This window comes from Platalea leucorodia, assembly GCF_965183815.1.
Source record: "Platalea leucorodia genome assembly, chromosome: 8".
Lineage (NCBI taxonomy): Eukaryota > Metazoa > Chordata > Aves > Pelecaniformes > Threskiornithidae > Platalea > Platalea leucorodia.
Window position 1 is genome coordinate 55,738,798 of NC_138830.1, and position 17,402 is coordinate 55,756,199.

The 17,402-nt window shown below is 69.2% G+C and overlaps 1 protein-coding gene across 3 annotated transcripts in view; it reads right to left on the reverse strand.

Moving 5' to 3' along the window:
• The window catches only part of PIEZO1 (piezo type mechanosensitive ion channel component 1 (Er blood group)), a 25,200-nt gene extending 9,568 nt beyond the window's left edge, over positions 1-15,632 (reverse strand). Inside the window, exons 1-23 of one of the 3 annotated variants that reach the window (XM_082319241.1) lie at positions 15,498-15,632; positions 8,383-8,478; positions 7,060-7,182; positions 6,625-6,667; positions 6,373-6,535; positions 5,209-5,347; positions 4,836-5,049; positions 4,492-4,657; positions 4,168-4,272; positions 3,973-4,057; positions 3,797-3,888; positions 3,453-3,713; positions 3,271-3,382; positions 2,941-3,119; positions 2,716-2,864; positions 2,339-2,518; positions 2,176-2,264; positions 1,593-1,750; positions 1,342-1,518; positions 1,080-1,205; positions 789-989; positions 509-713; positions 270-374 (exon numbers count right to left, since the gene is read on the reverse strand). In XM_082319241.1, the coding sequence (XP_082175367.1) occupies positions 270-374; positions 509-713; positions 789-989; positions 1,080-1,205; positions 1,342-1,518; positions 1,593-1,750; positions 2,176-2,264; positions 2,339-2,518; positions 2,716-2,864; positions 2,941-3,119; positions 3,271-3,382; positions 3,453-3,713; positions 3,797-3,888; positions 3,973-4,057; positions 4,168-4,272; positions 4,492-4,657; positions 4,836-5,049; positions 5,209-5,347; positions 6,373-6,535; positions 6,625-6,667; positions 7,060-7,182; positions 8,383-8,478; positions 15,498-15,561 (3,232 nt within the window). In that variant the 5' untranslated portion in view covers positions 15,562-15,632. Of the gene's footprint in view, positions 1-269; positions 375-508; positions 714-788; positions 990-1,079; positions 1,206-1,341; positions 1,519-1,592; positions 1,751-2,175; positions 2,265-2,338; positions 2,519-2,715; positions 2,865-2,940; positions 3,120-3,270; positions 3,383-3,452; positions 3,714-3,796; positions 4,058-4,167; positions 4,273-4,491; positions 4,658-4,835; positions 5,050-5,208; positions 5,348-6,372; positions 6,536-6,624; positions 6,668-7,059; positions 7,183-8,382; positions 8,479-15,497 lie in introns of those variants that run through there. The other 2 variants (XM_082319240.1, XM_082319242.1) reach the window with 2 other exon arrangements.
• Between the last annotated feature and the right edge of the window lie 1,770 nt (positions 15,633-17,402).

A 17,402-nucleotide genomic window follows, 5' to 3' on the forward strand; every position in this document is an offset into this window, starting at 1 on the left:
CCAGGGGCTGGGGTGCCCCATGGGCAAGGGGGTGCCAGGGGCCCGAGTGGGGGGACAGGGCACCCCGAGGGCAGGGGGCTGCCAGGGGCTGGGGTGCCCCATGGGCAAGGGGGTGCCAGGGGCCAGAGTGGGGGGATAGGACACCCTGTGGGCGGGGGGCTGCCAGGGGCTTGGGCACCCTGTGGGCAGGGGGGTGCCAGGGGCCCGAGTAGGGGGACAGGGCACCCCATGGGCAGGAGGCTGCCAGGGTTGGGGAGGGGGCTACTCACTGATGAGGTTGGTGGATTTGGGGGCCACAAAGAAGTCGGGCAGGTAGAGCCACTTGATGAGCGCCGAGTTGATGGGGAAAGCCCGGCTCCAGCGCCACGGATAGTCTGGGGGGGCGGTGGGCATGGTCAATGCCGGCCCCCCAGCCCCTTCCCCAGGGCAGGCAGCCTGCCCACGCACGGACCTCCGCCTCCCTGACCCCTGCGAAGGACGGGTGCCCCCCATGCCCCCTGCCCCTTACCCACGCAGAGGGCGGGCGGCATGCCCACGCACAGCAGGTACTGGTAGAGGAGGAAGACGACGAGGAAGAGGCAGTACTTGGGCCAGAGGCGGGCGATGGCCGCCCGCCGCCGCCGCGTCAGGATGACGACCAGCCAGCAGCCGTGCAGGATCACCATGAAGTTCATCCGCTGCCCGATCACGTTCACCGTCATCAGGAAACAGATCTGGGGGGGGAATGCAGAGGCTCAGCCCCGGGGTGCTGCAAGCGGTGGGACCCCCCTGCGGCACCCACTCCCCACCTCCAAGCCAAACTTGTAGTAGAAGTAGTTGAGAAAGTATTTGGCACAGCTGCCGAGGCCGTGGTCGAGGTGCTCGCGGGAGATGTCCTCGAAGATGGTCTCGGTGACGGGGGCCACCAGCTGGTGTTGCTTGCGGTAGTACTCCTGGCGCCGGTACACCACCGCCTCGAACACCAGCAACAGCAGCACCAGGAGGTGGTTCTGGAGGGACGAGGGGGTGCTCAGGACCACGGCACGCCGCTGAGCATCCCCCCAGCATGGTCCCCATGGACGGGGTGTCCCTGTGCCCACCTGGATGTAGCCCAGGTTGGGGTAGCCCTTGCGGATGCCAAACCAGTTGGCGGGGTCCACGGGGCCGCGGTACAGCGTGGAGTTGCCCAGCTCCTCCGGGTTCAGGTTGGTGCCGTTGAGCTGGGGCTGCAAAGGGGAGCACCACCGGGCGTCAGCACCTCTCGTTCCTGCCGCCAGACCCCACCTCCAGCCAGGGAACCCCCCAGTGCCACCACAAGCACCCCAAGAACCGGGCATCCCCCCGGCACGGCCGTCCAGGCACCTGGGTGCAGTTGCTGGAGTACTCGCTGGGGTCGACGATCTTGAGCTGGTAGAGCATCTTGCAGACGATGATGATGCAGGTCCAGACGGTGGAGAGGCAGGAGGCCATGTGGCGGAAGCGGCAGTAGGGCATGGCGAAGGCCCACAGCAGCACCAGCAAGAAGTTCATCAGCGATACCTGGGGCAGCGGTCGCGTCAGCACCCCGGGGTGCCCGGCCGAGCCCACCCGCCCCGGGTTCCCGAGGCTGGTACCTCCTGCAGGGCCACCCAGACGGTGTAGAGAGCCACCAGCTTGAGGACGTGGAGCTCCAGCAGGCGCCCCACGAAGACCTGCCCGCGGGTCAGCGTGTTCGAGAAGGTCCAGCCCAGCACGATCAGGCGCTCCAGCACCAGCCCCCATTTGGAGGGCACTGCGGGGACACGGACCGTCACAGACACCCCCACAGCCACTCCGGCTTGGAGGACACCCCAATCCATCCCCGTATCCTCCCGTGCTTGGAGGACACCCCAATCCATCCCTGCACTCCTCCAGCCCCTTCCTGGCTTGGAGGATGCCCCAACCTATTCCCATACTCTCCCACACTTGGAGGACACCCCAGTCCATCTCCGTACCCTCCCAGCCCCTTCCTGGCTCAGAGGACACCCCAATCCATCCTCATCCCCTCCCAGACTGGGAGGACACCCCAATCCATCCCTGCACCCTCCCAGCCCCTTCCTGGCTTGGAGGATGCCCCAATGCACCCCTGCATCTCCCTACCCCATCCTGGCTTGAAGGACACCCCAATGCATTCCCATCCCCTCCCAGCACCTTGTCCCCACTGTCCCTGCCCGGTACCCTGTGACGCGGTGTCGGAGTCGCCCATCCCGGCGCTCTCGGCAGCGGCTGCATCCCGCAGCAGCCGGCTCCCGTGCAGCTCCTCAGGCCTGCGGGGAGGAGGGTTCAGTGCGGGGACGGGGGACTCGGGGTGCAGAGGGGTCACCCCGGCACAGGTCCCTACCTGGGGATGTGGCAGGGTGCTGGGGTGGCAGCAGGGATGTGCTCCAGGTCGGTGATGTGCATGAACGGACGGTGGAAGTAATGGAGCTGGAGGATGCAGGCCAGGAGGAAGAAGCCCGGGATGAGGGTGCTGGAGAAGAGCTCGGAGACGCTGAACTGCTCCAGGCCCAGGTCACCCAGCCTGGGCAGGGAGGGGAGGGTCAGCGCGGGGCCGCATCCATCCCACCCCGCACAGGCATCAAGCCCGCACACCGGCGTTCAACCCCAACTCGCCCCGTGCCTCAGTTTCCCCATGTGCAATGCATCCCTTGGCCATGCCCCAGTGCCACCACGGGGCTGGTGATGGCAGGGACCCCGTGGTGGGTCGGGGTCACTCACTGCTCATCGGTGAGGCCCGTCAGGTTCTTCCAGTACATGGGGAAGTCCTCGAACTGGAAGGTGTAGACGGCGATGAGCACCAGCATGGTGTATGCCACCACCAGCCACCAGAAGCCCTTCAGCACCTTGCGCCACAGGCTGTAGTACACCTGCGGGGACGGGGACGTCAGCGGGACCACACCGGGGACGGGGATGGGGACGAAGAGGGGTCCCCGGCCACCCTACCTGGAAGAGGGTGAGGCAGAGGAGGAAGAGGAACATATAGACGATCTTGTAGACGACGAGGCGCCCGGCGAAGCTCACCACGATGAACATGCCAGCGCAGACGCAGATCCAGTATTTGGCGTAGAAATCCCGCACCAGCACCCCCAGCGCCTTCAGCACATCCCGCTGCCGGCTGGGCTCTGCAAGGCAGGGAGGGGGCTGCAGGCAGGCGGGCGGGGGGCACGCCTGTCCCCCCCTCCCCAGCGGCTGCCGGCCTCCGGGCACTCGCACCCTAGGGATGCTCAGCCCGGCGCAGGGTCCCTCCGGGTGGGTGATGCCGGGAGCCCTCACCCGCGTCCGAGACGGTCACCTCCAGGAGCGGGGTGGCCGGACACCTCCTCGTTAGCAGCTTCTCCTTAACGAACTGCCGCAGCAGCAGCCAGAAGGTGAGGGTGAGCAGGAGCTGCGGGGACAGGCGGTGAGTGGGGACAGCCAGCTGCCAGCAGGGACAGGGACGGGGACACCAAGCTTACCTTGGCCCCCAGGTCCAAGCAGGGATATTTGGGGTGCACCAACCCCAGCTGCTCGAGGCTCATGAAGCCGACGCGGGTGGGGAGCTCGGGGGCCAGATCCATGCCCCAGACGTACTGCAGGCTGCAGAGAGCGATGCCGTAGAGGAGGAGGAAGGGCGAGCAGAGCATGGCGAAGTGATGCCGGCTCCGTACGGTCCAGATGAGACATGCCCAGAGCAGCAGCACGAAGGTCAGCCAGCTGTGGTAGGTGATGCTCCACACCTGCGGGCAGGCAGGATGCGGCCACTCGCCCGGGCTCAGTTTGGGACGTGCCCCCCGTGTCCGTCCCCTCCCCAGCCCCTTACCATCATGGCGATGAGGGCGCAGACGTAGCTCTGGTTCATGATGACGTGGCCCAGGGCGTGCAGGGGCAGTCGCTCCGCCGGACGCCTCCTGCCTGGCCACGGGGATGGGGACCGTGAGCCACCCCCTGGGCCACGGGCAGGGCTTGGGGAGGGGGAGGCGGTGGGGACTGGCTTACCCGGCTGTGGCAAGTTGCCCATGACATGGACGGTGCAGTTCTCGGTGCCGCTGCCTGGCTTCCCGGTGCTGGGGGACAGCATGGGCTGGGGGGGCAGAGAGGGCTCAGAGCTCACCCTGGCACCCCCGCAGCACCCCGCACCCATTCCCCCGCAGCTCGGGCATCGCTTGGGGGGCACAGCCCCCCCAAACCCACCTTGGTGTCCTCAGCCATGCCGTCAGTGTCCTTGGGCCAGCTCTCCAGCTCTACCACCTCCCTCTCCAGGCACCTCACCGGTGGCCGTGCCGGCGCCGCGGTTCTCTGCGAGGGGCAGGAGCCAGCTCAGGGCACCCCACTGCAGCCGCCGGGGGAGCAGGATCATGCCCCATCCCTCTGCTGAGGCACCCCTCAGCCATGGGCACCCCACTGCCCCCCGCCTCCCCTCCACCGGGCACCCCCGGTGCCAGGGCTGGGGCAGTCAGAGCAGCGGGACACACCGGGCATCGGCACGGGGTCCGGCTCGGCCCTGCAGCCCCTCACCCTGGCGTCCAGCCGGCGCAGCTTCACCAGGGTGGCCATGGTGTAGTAGAGCAGGAGCAGGATGCCGGGGTTGGCGTAGACGGGCCAGGGGTGGCCGGTGTTGAGCACCAGGGCGTTGGGCCGGGAGCAGTTGCGGTACAGGACGATGTCCTTGAAGCCGAACACCCTGCGGGGACGGAGCGGGTGGCATTATCACCCGCCCGAGCCGGGACCCCCACCGCCAGCCAAGGTGCCGTCCCGGCGTTGCACATGGCTTCACCAGGCAGCCTCCGGCCACCCTCCCCGGGCCGGCCACTCAACCGGGGTGGCCCCATGCCACCCGGGCTCCCTCCCCAGGGACTCACCGTGCCCAGATGGTGGGGGGTGGGAAGACCCCCTGGACGAAGGGCGCCTGGTAGGCATAGAGGCAGAGGAGGTGGCCACCGGCGTAGATGCCGACGAGGACGCAGAGGATGTCGAAGGCCAGGCGGTTGGCGGGGAGGTGGCAGGCCCACCACGTGCACAGCCCCACGAAGACCAGGTAGTAGATGCTGGAGGAGGCGGAGGGCAGGGTGATCCCTGGGGAGCAGCGCCCCGCGGGCGGTCAGTGCGCGGCCGAGCATCCTCCGGCCATGCAGCCCCCGGCCGAGCATCCCCCTGGACCGAGCATTCCCTCCGGCAGCATGGCCACTGAGACCCCCCCCAGCTCACCGCGTGCCCCCCACGTCCCATACCCACCGGCCAAGGCCAGCAGCAGGATGGCCAGACCCTTCCCGGCCGCCCAGAGCAGCCAGTGGGCCGTCACCCGCAGCCTGGTGCTGAGTGGCGTGTCCCCGGCGGCCGTGCCACCGTGTCGCTCCACGTCCTCCTCTTCCCCCTGTCAAGTGAGGAGATCACGGCGTGAGCCTCGCAGCCCAGCCCCGGGCAGCCCACCAGCTCCAGGCTGCTCCTGGCCGTGCCTCAGTTTCCCCACTTGAGGGAGAGCACGGGTGGACGGCCGGGGCACCCTGCCCGGCGCTGTGCGGGCACGCAGCCCGGCACCTGGCCGTGTTTATCTCATTAGCCGCTTGGAAAGCGCCTCCAAAAGGCGGCTGTTTTTCTTGGCGCCGGCACCCGGGTTCCCAGCACTGAGCTTTTTTCCAGACTGCCTCCCGCGCTGGCCCCGTGCTCACGGCAAAGGCATTCGCATCGGCCGGCGCTCTGGTTACAGCCTGGCCACAGCCGAAGCCGGGCAGGCGAGCGCCCACCACAACAGCCCGGATCAGCGGGAAGCACCCCAAAACGGGGCTGAGCCCCGGGGGCTGTTTGCTGAGCTGGTGGGTGCCATCAGCTTGGGGTTGTGTCTGCCCGGGTGACCCCGGTGCCATGAGCACAGCGTCCCAGTGCCCCACTGGCCAGGCAGGGCTGGCACAGCATGGCATGGCACCCAGACCTGCACCCTGCCAGTGAGCTCAAGCTGGGTGCCAGCATCCCGTGATTGCCCACCCCACCGCCCCTCCTGAGCCCAGGGGTTTCGGTGCAGCGGCGCCAGCCGGAGCCCGGGGGTGTGGGCACCGCGCTCCCCGCGCCAGTGGGCAGCCCCACATCAAGCGGTGCCGTGGGGCCGCGCTGTTTGCCGGGATCCCTATGGCAACGCGGGAGCAAACATGGGCACTCCTCCGCGGCTGAGTCACCGTGATGACGACCCAGCCCTCCACCGCTGCCCACTCAGCCGGGCGGCCGAAACTGCCCCAACCTGGGTCCCCGACCACCGGGGACGTCCCCATGCCAAGCCCCCGTGTCCCAGGCTGCCCTCCCCGGGGACAGGACGCAGACCGGCCGCCATGCCCCGGGGAGGCTGGCAGGGGCTCGGCGGGATGTGGCGGGCGGGATGCTGCCGATGGCGCCGGGGTGGGCTCTCACCCGCTCAAGGGGCTCCAGGGACTCCGGTCTCCGGCCGCGGGCGGCAACGCTGGCCTTGGGGACGAGGCGGCGGCACAGACACAGGCAGAGGGACGAGACCAGCAGGATGCCGACGTCGGGCGCCACGAGACGCACCGAGTTGGGAATGTCGCTCAAGTCCAGCCTGGGGGGGAGAGCGGGGCAGGGGAGGGCTCAGGGGTGCCCCCCCCACCACTGCCAGCCCCCAGCCCCACGCCGCCGGCGTACCCTTACCTGGTGACGCCGATGTGCCGGGCAAGGACCTCCCAGGTGCTGCCTGCGGGGAAGCGGGGAGGTGCTGAGTTTGGCAGAGCCCGCGCGGGCAGGCTCCGAGCCCACCCAGAGCAGGCGGCTTCCCCATGGGGAGAACGCCCCACATCCATGGGGGCCCAGGACGGGATCTTTGCCCAGTGCAGCGGCCACCGAGCGGACACCCTGGCATGGCACAGCATGCCCCCAGTGCTGGGCAGATGGCTGGGACCCCGCAGAGCCTCAGCAGCCCCCCAGCACCCAGAAGGATGGGATCCCCACACCCATATGTCACCGTCTTGGGGGTCCAGCCCCAGGGCACTGCGGGGAGGGGGTGAAGCCTGGGAGAGCAGAGGTGCAGGATGGCGAGGGCAGGCGTGGGCACCCCCATGGCAGGCTGCCCTGGCACCCCCTACTCACAGCTGGGCCCCAGCAGCTGGTCCAGGATGGGCAGCGTGTACAGGCATATTTGGAAAACGAAGTGGGCAAGGAGGAAGAGGATGCTGGTCCCCAGCAGAGCTTTGAGGAGGCGGCCGGTGTGACCTGCGAGACACGGGCACCCCATTACCCATCGCCCGAGGTGACCCCGGAATGCGCCAGCATCCCCAGCGGGGACCCAGCACCCCCAGGAAGAGCTGAGAAGGGGTGCACTGCGGTTGTGCCCAGAGATGCCAGGGGTCTGCCCCAGGGTCATGGTCCCACCAGGACCTTGCACGTCTCACCATGCACCCAGCACAGCCTAAGAGCACCCTTTCTGCCTCATTACTGGAGAAACTGAGGCACAGGGCAACGCAGGGAGCCGGGGCCCTGGGAGCACCCTCCCACCTAGCTGGCACCCAGCACTTCCCAGCCCCACTGCACCGGGACCGGCATCGGGATGCAGCTCCCCATCCCCATCCCTAGTGGAACGTCCCGTGGCGGGGCTGCGGGTGGGTGCCAGGGATCTCCCACACCGCCAGCCCCGTCAGACCTTCCACCAGCTGCAGCCGTGCCCCCATCCCACCCGGCTCCCCGGGCCGCACGCCCATTTTCCTGGCCACGGGACAGGCAACGAGCCCACCACAGCTGCACGCTGGCCGGGGAGCAGCCCCGGGCCAAAAACTCTCCCTCCGCTTGTTTTTTCCTGTAAATCCACGCGAAGGCTCTCGGCAGTGGCCGGGCTTCGGGGCCGTGCGAGCCCATGAAATATTCAGAGGGCAGAGCTTTTAGCTGCGGCCATGCCAGGCGCTGCCGGCTTGTGTTACAGCATGGCTCAGCCTGGCACAGAGGGCAGGGAGACAGCAGGGCTATGGGCACCCGGTGCCCACCGTGGGGGCACGTCCCACGCACCCAGCACGGGTGACGCATCCCCCGCACCCCCCACGCGTGCCCACCGCTGGGGACGTGCCCCGTGTGCCCGGCCAGGGCGGAGGGGCCGCTCGTGGTACATCCCTGCCCACCCGGCGGGCACAGCCCAGCCCTGAGGTTTCTGGTTAATAAGGCTGGGGCTCAAAATTGGCCATTTTGTAGCTGGAGGCCTATTAATAGCTGCGCTGGGCTATAATTAACAGAGCGAGGCTGCCACGCGGAGCCACGCTGCCCGGCCGGGGGGAAACCGCAGGGGAAGGCAGGCAGGTACCTGCCGGAGAGCGGCCGGCAGCCCCCGTGCTGCCCAGCTCCCTGGGCCAGAGCTGCCCGCGCGCTGCCCACCCCGCTGCCCGCCGTGCCCTGCCCGGCCCCCGCACCCCAGGCTGAGCCCCTTACCTCCGGCGGGGCGCGAGGTGGGCCCCGGGAACCAGGGCAGGAGCAGCAGGAAGAGCAGGTACACCAGGGAGAGGACGTTGAAGCGGAAGAGGCAGGCTGAGGGCAGAGGTACAGGCAGGGTTAGCGCCAGGGATGCGGCACGGGGAGGGTGCTGCACCCCACCAGGCTCCGGGCTGCATCCCCCCGCCCTGGGGATCCCCGAGGATGGCACCCCAACCTGTACAGCAAGGGACACCCCAAAGTGAGAGGCATCCCAAAGTGAGAGGCAGTTCCGGACAGGGGCTCAAGCCCCCCAGAGATGCCGGTGGGAAGAGAGGGACGCGGGCAGGAGCCCGGGCTGGGTCAGTCGCGGTGACCCACGCGGGTGGCACGGCAAGGGGGACACACCAGAGGTCCCAGACGTGTGGGGTGACAGCGGGATGAGAGCAACGAGCAAGATCTGCCACGTTTCCACATCGCTCTTGCAAGACCGTGCCAAGGTTTGCAGGGACCCTGTGACGGGGCTGGGGCCCCCGTGGCCAAGCTGGGACCCCCACCCGCTGCTGCCCCGGGGCTGGCACAGCCCCTCACCTGCACCCAGCCCTGCTCCGGGGGCACCACCAGCTCACCACCTTCCCCCTCGCTTATTTTTAGACCTAAATTACAGCTTGTTTGCAGGCGTGAAACCGTCAGAGGAGCTGGGCAGGGAGCGGGGCTGAGCCAGGGCCCCGCGAAGCTGCCGCCGGTGAGGACAGGGGCTGCACAGCGGGGACGTCCCAGGGCAGCTGCCACCATGGCTGGGGACACGGCGTTCCCGGCAGCTGCAGGCAGACACCAGGCGAGCAGTGACAGACACCAGCACATGCACTGCCGTGAGCTGGGGCAGCCCTGTGGCCGCCCAGCCACAAGGCCACGGGGATGGGCACGGCCGCTGCGAGACACGCACCAAATCAGTGCCTGACCGGAGAGGAAGGGAGTCACGAGGGGCTGCGCAGCACGGCGGCATCGCTTTGTAACTGTGCCCCTGCTCCAGGCAGTGCCAGGGCATCCCTCCATCCCCTCCCCTGCAAACCAGAGGGCTGGGGGGACCCCACTCTGGGTAGGGGGGATCCTTCTGGGGCAGCCCAGGGAAGGGACGGCCACAGGGAACCGGTGTCAGGGACCCCGGTGCTGCGTGGCCAGGGCAGGGACCCGCTCCCTTTGACACCCCACTTGGGAAGGGGGTGAGGCAGTGGGTGCCCAGAGAGCAGTCCCCGGCCCCGTGGGGCTGGGGGGGCGAGGAGGGGGCAGGCCGGGTGCCAGGGGACGCACTCAGCACCGCTGGCCCGGCACGGCCTGGCCCTTCCTGTGTTTACGAGGTTTCAATGGGACGGTGCATCCTGGGGCGACGGACGGCGCGGCTGCGGGGGACCCGGTGCAGCCCCCCGTGAGCAGCCCGGCACCCCGGGGACGGCGGGGGATCCTCAGAGGGTGCGGGGGTGGTGGGAGGAGAGGCACCCAGGAACGCGCCTGACAGCCCGGGGCACATCCCACGCAGCACCCATCGGGGCTAAAGCCAGTCCCCAGCCCAGCAGCAGGGTCCCCAGCTGCCCCCCTCACCTGGGGAGTGCAGGCAGCCCCCCAGCACGGGTGGGGGGCACAGGGAGCCCAGGGTGGGGGGGACCGGGACCACCGTCCCGCCAGCCGCCCCTCTGCGGTGACCCCAGGATGCGTCACCTCCCCGCACGCTGCCGACGGTTGCTGGCTACGTTTCGGCAAACCATGATCTCATGGAGCAAATATTCCCCTTCCCGCGCCAGCGGCGACGGGGCCGAGAGGAGCCTTCCCGGCCCCGGGGGCGAGCCACGGCTCCGGATTACATGGGAGCCAGCCAGCCCCCCTCCGCTTGGCCACCAGCACCCCGCATCCCAGCGCCGACCCCACTGCCCACCCCACCCCTGCGCCAGGGCAGTGTCCTATGGGTGAACTAGCCCCAGCGTGAGCCCCCGTCCCAGCCGTGGCCACTCTGTGGGTGCTGGTGGCACGCAGGGGACCGGCTGTGCCAGAGCCCCGCTGGCATCGCCCGGGCTGGGGTCTGCCCGAGAGCTGCGGGGAGGATGGGGATTGCGGGCACCGCGGGGCTCACGCATGCTGCAGGGACCACCCATGCCCGGAGCGACAGCGTGACCCACGTATTTCATGCCACCAGCACCAGCCCCCTGGGACTGGGGCCATTACTGCCTGGCAGGGGCCAGAGCAGAGCGGGCATCCCAGTGGCAGTGGCTCGGGGTCACCTGTGGCACTGGGAAGGGCTGGCAGCAGCTGCCTGCAAATGCAGAGCACCCCGCTGCACCCTGGGGCTGAACCAGCACCCATGGGACCCTCTGGCCAGCGGCTCCCCTCCACCCCAGCTTGAGGCATCGCCGGGAAAGCTCCCGGCAGGGCGGTCAGTGCTCAGCTTTTAAGGGCTCGAGTATGAAAAAGGGGGGGGAAAAAAAAGATGCTGACGGTGTGCCAGGCAAGGAGCAGCCCCCCGCACGGCACAGCCCAGTCTGGGAGCACCCACGGTGCCTGGTGTTGCACCCATGCCTCCTCAGCAGGGCCGGCTGCACCGGGGCGTGCCATGCCGGCGGCGCGTGGGTGCTGCGTCCTGCACAGTCGGAGGAAACCAGTTCCCCACCGTGCTGACAGCAGGGAAAGCGCTGGCATGGGGAGAAAAACCAGTTTGGTGTGTGGGGAGAGCAGCCCTGCGGCAAAATCCGCCCTCCCGCACCCATCGTCCCAGCGAGGAGCCGGGTGGGGGGGGGGTGCAGCACCGTGGCACCCACCGTCCCCCTCCCCATGCAAGCAGCACCCATCGCCCACGATGCCCCGCGGTCTCGCCTCTGCCGCACACACGGGGCAGGATCTGGCCCACGCCGAGCATCCCCCTTGTACCCCCAGCAAGGTTATCCCAGATCCGCATCCCAGCCCTGTGACCCCGGGGAGTCGGGAGCAGCCGGCCCAGCTCCCACGCTGCCGGGGAATTCACCGCCACCGCGGCCGGTGCTGGCAGCCAGCAGCACTTGAAATATTAACGATGTTAATGTGCCGGGAGGAGGATAAATCGCAGCGCCGGGGAGCTGGGCGAGATGTGCGGGGTTTCCTTCACGCCAGCCTTTCATCTCCCCGTGGGAGGGAAGGGTGTCACCGGGGGAGGCAAGGACACGGCGGTGAGGGTGGGGGTGGCCGGGGAGAGCCGGCACCGGGGTCTCTCCCGTTGCAATCGGGCCAGGGAAGCACGGCTGCAGGAGAGGGTCGGGGTCCGGTGCAGTCCCCCCCTGCAAACCAGGCACCATCCCGTGCCCAGCCGGCTCCCAGGGACGGATCCACACCCGCCTGCATGGGGCAAGGGGGCTCCCCAGACCCCCGTGCACCAGCCCCACAGCACCAGGCACCCTGTGCCGCTGCACAGCCCGTGCACCGACTGGCACCGGCGCAGCCGCTGGCTCTGCGGGGACCTGCGGCCGCTCAGGATTAATTAGCAGAGCTCTTTAATTCCCTGCCTGCCCTGCTATTTTCTTTTCACACAGGCCCGTTACCTGCTGCCGGAGCCGGGCAGCTCTGCCAAGCCGCTTCCCCGAAGCCGGGTCCTGCCTCCCGGCTACCAGGTCTGGGGGACCCAGACAGTGTCCCCAAGGTGTCACTGCACCCAGGACCCATGCGCTCTGCACCCGCTGGCTGCAAACCAGAGGCAGGCTAATGAACCCCAGCCACAGAGGCTCTCCCCATCCCAAAATCCCGTCAGCCCCGAAGCAGCGAGCCCCTGGGCCGGCAAAGCAAGCTGCCGGCAAATTCCCAGCCCCAGCCCCGGCTCCGGCTCCTCTTTCCGGGAAGAGGGAGCAGCCCCGCCGGTTCACCCGCCGTATCCTGTTTTTGTGGAAAGTTAATCCCGCTCCTGCCAGCGCCGAGGCAGCGGCCGGTCCCGCTCCCTAGGGATGCTGCGGGAGCTGCCCCGGGAGGGCACCGGGCCGGGTGCCAGCGGGTGCCACGGCTGCCAGCCTGGGAAACCCCAGCGCCCGGCCAGCGGCTCGTGCAACGGGACAGGGAACGCAATGGCTTTGGGGATGGGTGCTCGCTGCCACCCCAGTGCTGGGGACACCCCTTTGCCCGGCACACACAGCCCCGGGGCTGCAGTCCCTACACCGGGCATGCACCAGGATGGGGCCAGCCCATGCCAAAGGGCCAGAGCAGCCCTTGGGGCCCCCAGAGCCGCGGGCTCAGTATCGGGGTGCCCGTGCACACCCCCTGCTTGCACAGAAGGACCCACGTTCCCATCACACGGGGACACTCCCGGATCCACCGTAATATTTCCCACGCACAGCGTGCAGCCGTGATGGTGCCTGGCACACGGCAGCGCCAAGCAGTGTCCAAACACCCCCCCTCGCCCAGCCCCATGGGCACCCCAGGACTCTGCTACAACCGGGGTGCAGAGAAGGCAAAGGGTTAAACCTGGCCTTGCCCGGGCTTTGCAAACAGGACTATAAAGCCCCTGCAAGCCCAGCCCGCAGCAGCCCAGAGCTGCTCCCCAGCTAGCGGGGCGAGCCCCAGGGGCGGCGTGGGGACCCGCTGCACCCCCACAGTGTCACCCACCTCAGTGGGACCCTGCGGGGGCTTTGCAAAAGGCTTGGCGCCAGGGAGATGGGTGCCCTGGCCGGGCACCTCCCATCCCCCTGTGCGCCTGGGGAGGAAACGGGAGTTATTGCTCTTGGAGACAGCGCTGGCCTTTTCTTCTTTTTTTAAGTTTTTTCTTTTTTTTTTTTTTTTCCCTCCTCTTTTTTTATTTCCCTTCATTTTATAAAAAGCACCTGACCGCAGCTGGCTGCAGCCCACACGCCTGCCAGCACCCGGCTGGCCACCGGCCCCCTGCAGCACCCAGGGCTGGCCAGGACCCCCCAGGGACCCCCGGCACCCCACCACCCCCTGGCCTGGCAGGGGGGCTTGGCCAGGAGGGGCCCTGTCCTCACCTCACCCCAGGTCAGGACCCCAGTTTGGGGGGCACTGCACCCCAGGGAGGGGGGCTGCCACCCTCACCCATCGCTTCTGCCCCAGCACCACGGAGGCGCGCTGGAGCTGGCGCGGCCAGGACTGTCACCCAGCCCGGGGGTCCCCACCGCCTGGTTCCCCACCCCGGTCACCCCACGTGTGGGATGTGCGCCGGTGGGAAGGCACGGCAGGCTGTGCCCCCCGCCGGCTCCGTGCACCCCAGCATCCCCGCCAGGCAGGATAGAGCCGAGGCATCCCCCGGCGCCGGTGGGGATACGGCCCACGGCACGGCTGGGAGCCGCACCGGGGGGTCCGTACCCCTGCCAGCCTGTGGGAAGCGGGGAGCTGCCCCGAGCCGTGCCGTGGGGCCCAGCTCCTGCTCCTCCACCCGCCCCGAGCTGGCCGGGAGCCGCGAGCAAACATCCTCCGGACGTTTGGGAAGAGCCTAATTGCCAGGGAAGGAAGGGCCGCAGGCGGGTCGTGCTCCGGGGCTCTTTATTCCCCCCCCCCCCCCCCAGCTGCAGCAGGATGAGCCACATCCCCGCCGTGCCTCAGTTTCCCCCTCGGCGTGGGTGCGAGGCCCCAGGGCCCCCCGGCCCCCGCTGAGTCACCCGCACGGCGGCGGTGGGAGCAGGAGGGAGCTGCTCTCCCAGGACAGCCCCCGCCCAAGCGGGGCCCCAAATTTAAACAAGCCACCTACGAGCTCACCCGGGGGGGGGACGCCAACGCCACTGGTGCCACCGGCCATGGGAGACGCCGGGTCCCCGGCACAACATCCCATGCCGGAGCAGGGCGAGCAGGCAAGCAAGCCCGGCACGATTTGGGGCCAAAGCAGCATAATTGGGGCACGAGGGCCCCATGCACAAAGCCGCACCCAGAGGCCACGTGTCGCCCCGTGCACCCATGGGACGTGCCCGGCAGCTCCCGCACCCCGGACCGGCGGCTGCCACCCCACCGGCCGGGAAGGCCTTGTGCAAGCGGCTGCTGGCCACCTTCCCTTCCCTTCCCTTCCCAGCCCCGTTGGTAGGCAGCAGAGTTATAATTAACCTCCTCGCATCCTGCGCGATGCACTGAGTCACTCCTCCAGCAAAGCAAAGCAAATAAAGAGAAGCTTCTTCAACAGTCACTGACTTCCTCTGCCAGCGAGGCTCGCCCCGTGCCCGCGGCACGGCCAGCACCGCGCACCCCGAAACGCGGCCGCGACAGGGGCTGCTCGGCTGGACGCGGCTCACGGCCAGGCGCACGTCCCCCTCTCCAGGTGATGCTACCCCAAAAAGTCCCGCCAACGCTTCCCCGGCTTGCAGACCCCCCGGCACGGACGGCGTGAGCCCGACGGCGGCGGCCGGACCCTGCCCGTGCCCGGGCACAAGGAAACCCTTGAACAATCCTGTTTACGGAGAGGGTTTTCTTTTTTTTTCCTTTGCGTCTACGTAAAGGTAAACGGAGAGTCCCCGAACAGGCTCCCCCGAGCAGCCGGGGTTCAAAGAGCTGATTCTTGTTCTGCGCGTCCCAGGACACGGGTATTTTCCAGGCCGGTAGCCAGCCGGTTGCCTCGGTGGGTGGTGTATTCGCCTTCAAAGCCCAGCCTTGCTTAAAACGGGGCTGGGAACAGCTCGGAAGCCACGGCCCTGCAGAAGCTGCCGCAGCCGAGGCGGGTGCCCCACTGCCCGGGCACGGGATGGGTGCCAGCCGCCCCCCGAGCATCGCCCACCCCGGCATCGCCGGGAGCCGGGCTGTCCCAGCACCCTCGTTGCCCCCCACCTTGCAAGGGGCAGAGGAGCGAGCGGGGTGACCCTCGGTGTCCCAATCCGGCCGGTTTCAGCCCCAACCGGGCCCCCCCCCCCACCCCCGGTGCTAGGGGTGGCTAGGGGTGCTGGCTGTACCCGGGGTGGGGGGACCCCCACCCCCGGCCTGCAGAAGTTACGGCGTTCCCCGAGAGCGGGCTCGGTCCTGCGTGGGGCCGTGCAGGGTGGTCCCCCGTGGGGCTGGGGGGGGGGGCTGGGGGTCCCACCACCCCCCCCCGGCGGCTCCTCCCGGGGTGGGGAGCACCGCCACCCGACTGGGGGTCACAGCGCACCCCAACACCCCCCCCCCCCCCCCAAGCCCCCCGCCCCAGGTGCGGCCGCACTCACCGGCGAGCAGGGCGAGCGGCAGCAGTAGCCAGTAGAGCCCCGCAGACAGCGCCCGCCGCTCCATCCCGTCAGGCGGCGGCGGGCCGGGCCATGCCCCGCCGAGCCCCGCCGTTCCGCCCCGCCGGGGCTGGGCAAGGCCCCGCTGCCCGGTCCCGCAGCGCAGAGAACGATCGCGCTTTCCCCCGCCCCGCTCCCGTCGGCTTTATAAAGCGGCGCCGCCCGCCCCCCTCGGCGGGCTGGCCCGGCTCGGCTGGGCTCGGCTCGGCTGGGCTCGGCTCGGCTGGGCCCGCCTAGCGCCGCCCGCCGGCACTGCAGCCCCGCCACCGCTGTCACGAGTTGGCCGGTCTCAGCCCCGACGGCAGCGGGGGCCACGGGCACCGGAGCGGGGCGAGCCCGGACCCCGCAGCCCCCCGCTTCCCACCGTCGGCAGCAAGGGCGTTTGCGGCGGGGGGGGGGGGGGGGGGGGGGCGGAATATAAAAATACAATTTTAAAAAAAAAGCTGATGTGTTTCCTGTTTGCTTCATAAAAAACAAAAAGAGGCCGGAGATAATTGAGGCTGAGTGCTCCGCTCCGGGCTCGGCAATGCCTGCGCGGAGCCCTGCAGCCAGGGCAGCAATGCAGCACGAGGCAGAGAGCCGCTGCGCACAGCCACCGCGCTGCACGGGAGCGGGGAGCTCGGGCGTGCTCCCCCGGGAGCAGCCCTGCACCTGGGGAGCTGGGTCCTGTGTCCCTGGAGCTGGGTGCATGGTCCCATGTCCCTGGAGCTGGGTGCACGGTCCTGCGCCCCCCGGAGCTGGGTGCATGGTCCCATGTCCCCGGAGCTGGGTGCACGGTCCTGCGTCCCCGGAGCTGGGTGCATGGTCCCGTGTCCCCGGAGCTGGGTGCATGGTCCCATGTCCCTGGAGCTGGGTGCACGGTCCTGCGTCCCCGGAGCTGGGTGCATGGTCCCGTGTCCCCGGAGCTGGGTGCATGGTCCCATGTCCCCGGAGCTGGGTGCACGGTCCTGCGTCCCCGGAGCTGGGTGCATGGTCCCGTGTCCCCGGAGCTGGGTGCATGGTCCTGCACCTCCGGAGCTGGGTGCATGGTCCCGTGTCCCCGGAGCTGGGTGCACGGTCCTGCACCTCCGGAGCTGGGTGCATGGTCCCGTGTCCCCGGAGCTGGGTGCATGGTCCCATGTCCCTGGAGCTGGGTGCACGGTCCTGCGCCCCCCGGAGCTGGGTGCATGGTCCCATATCCCCAGAGCTGGGTGCACGGTCCTGTGTCCCCGGAGCTGGGTGCATGGTCCCGTGTCCCCGGAGCTGGGTGCATGGTCCCATGTCCCTGGAGCTGGGTGCACGGTCCTGCGTCCCCGGAGCTGGGTGCACGGTCCTGTGTCCCCGGAGCTGGGTGCACGGTCCTGCACCTCCGGAGCTGGGTGCACGGTCCTGCGTCCCCGGAGCTGGGTGCATGGTCCTGTGTCCCCGGAGCTGGGTGCATGGTCCCGTGTCCCCGGAGCTGGGTGCACGGTCCTGCACCTCCGGAGCTGGGTGCATGGTCCTGCGCCCCTGGAGCTGGGTGCATGGTCCTGTGTCCCCAGAGCTGGGTGCACGGTCCTGTGTTCCCAGAGCTGGGTGCATGGTCCTGAATCCCTGGAGCTGGGTGCATGGTCCCGTGTCCCCGGAGCTGGGTGCTCACTGCACACCCTGCGGAGCCAAATGCACGGCCACGCACCCCGGGAGCTCAGCTGGGGGCAGCAGCTGGAGCTGAGCCCTGGCCGGGAAGGCGCTGGGCACAGCCGCGGCGAGGGCCGCATCGGCGGCAGCCGTGGGGCAGCGAGCATCCCCGGGCAGTGCTGGTAACCGCCGGCCCCGCGCGGGAAGCACTGGCCCATGAAATTCTCCGCATTCTTTGGCTTCCCTGCATTT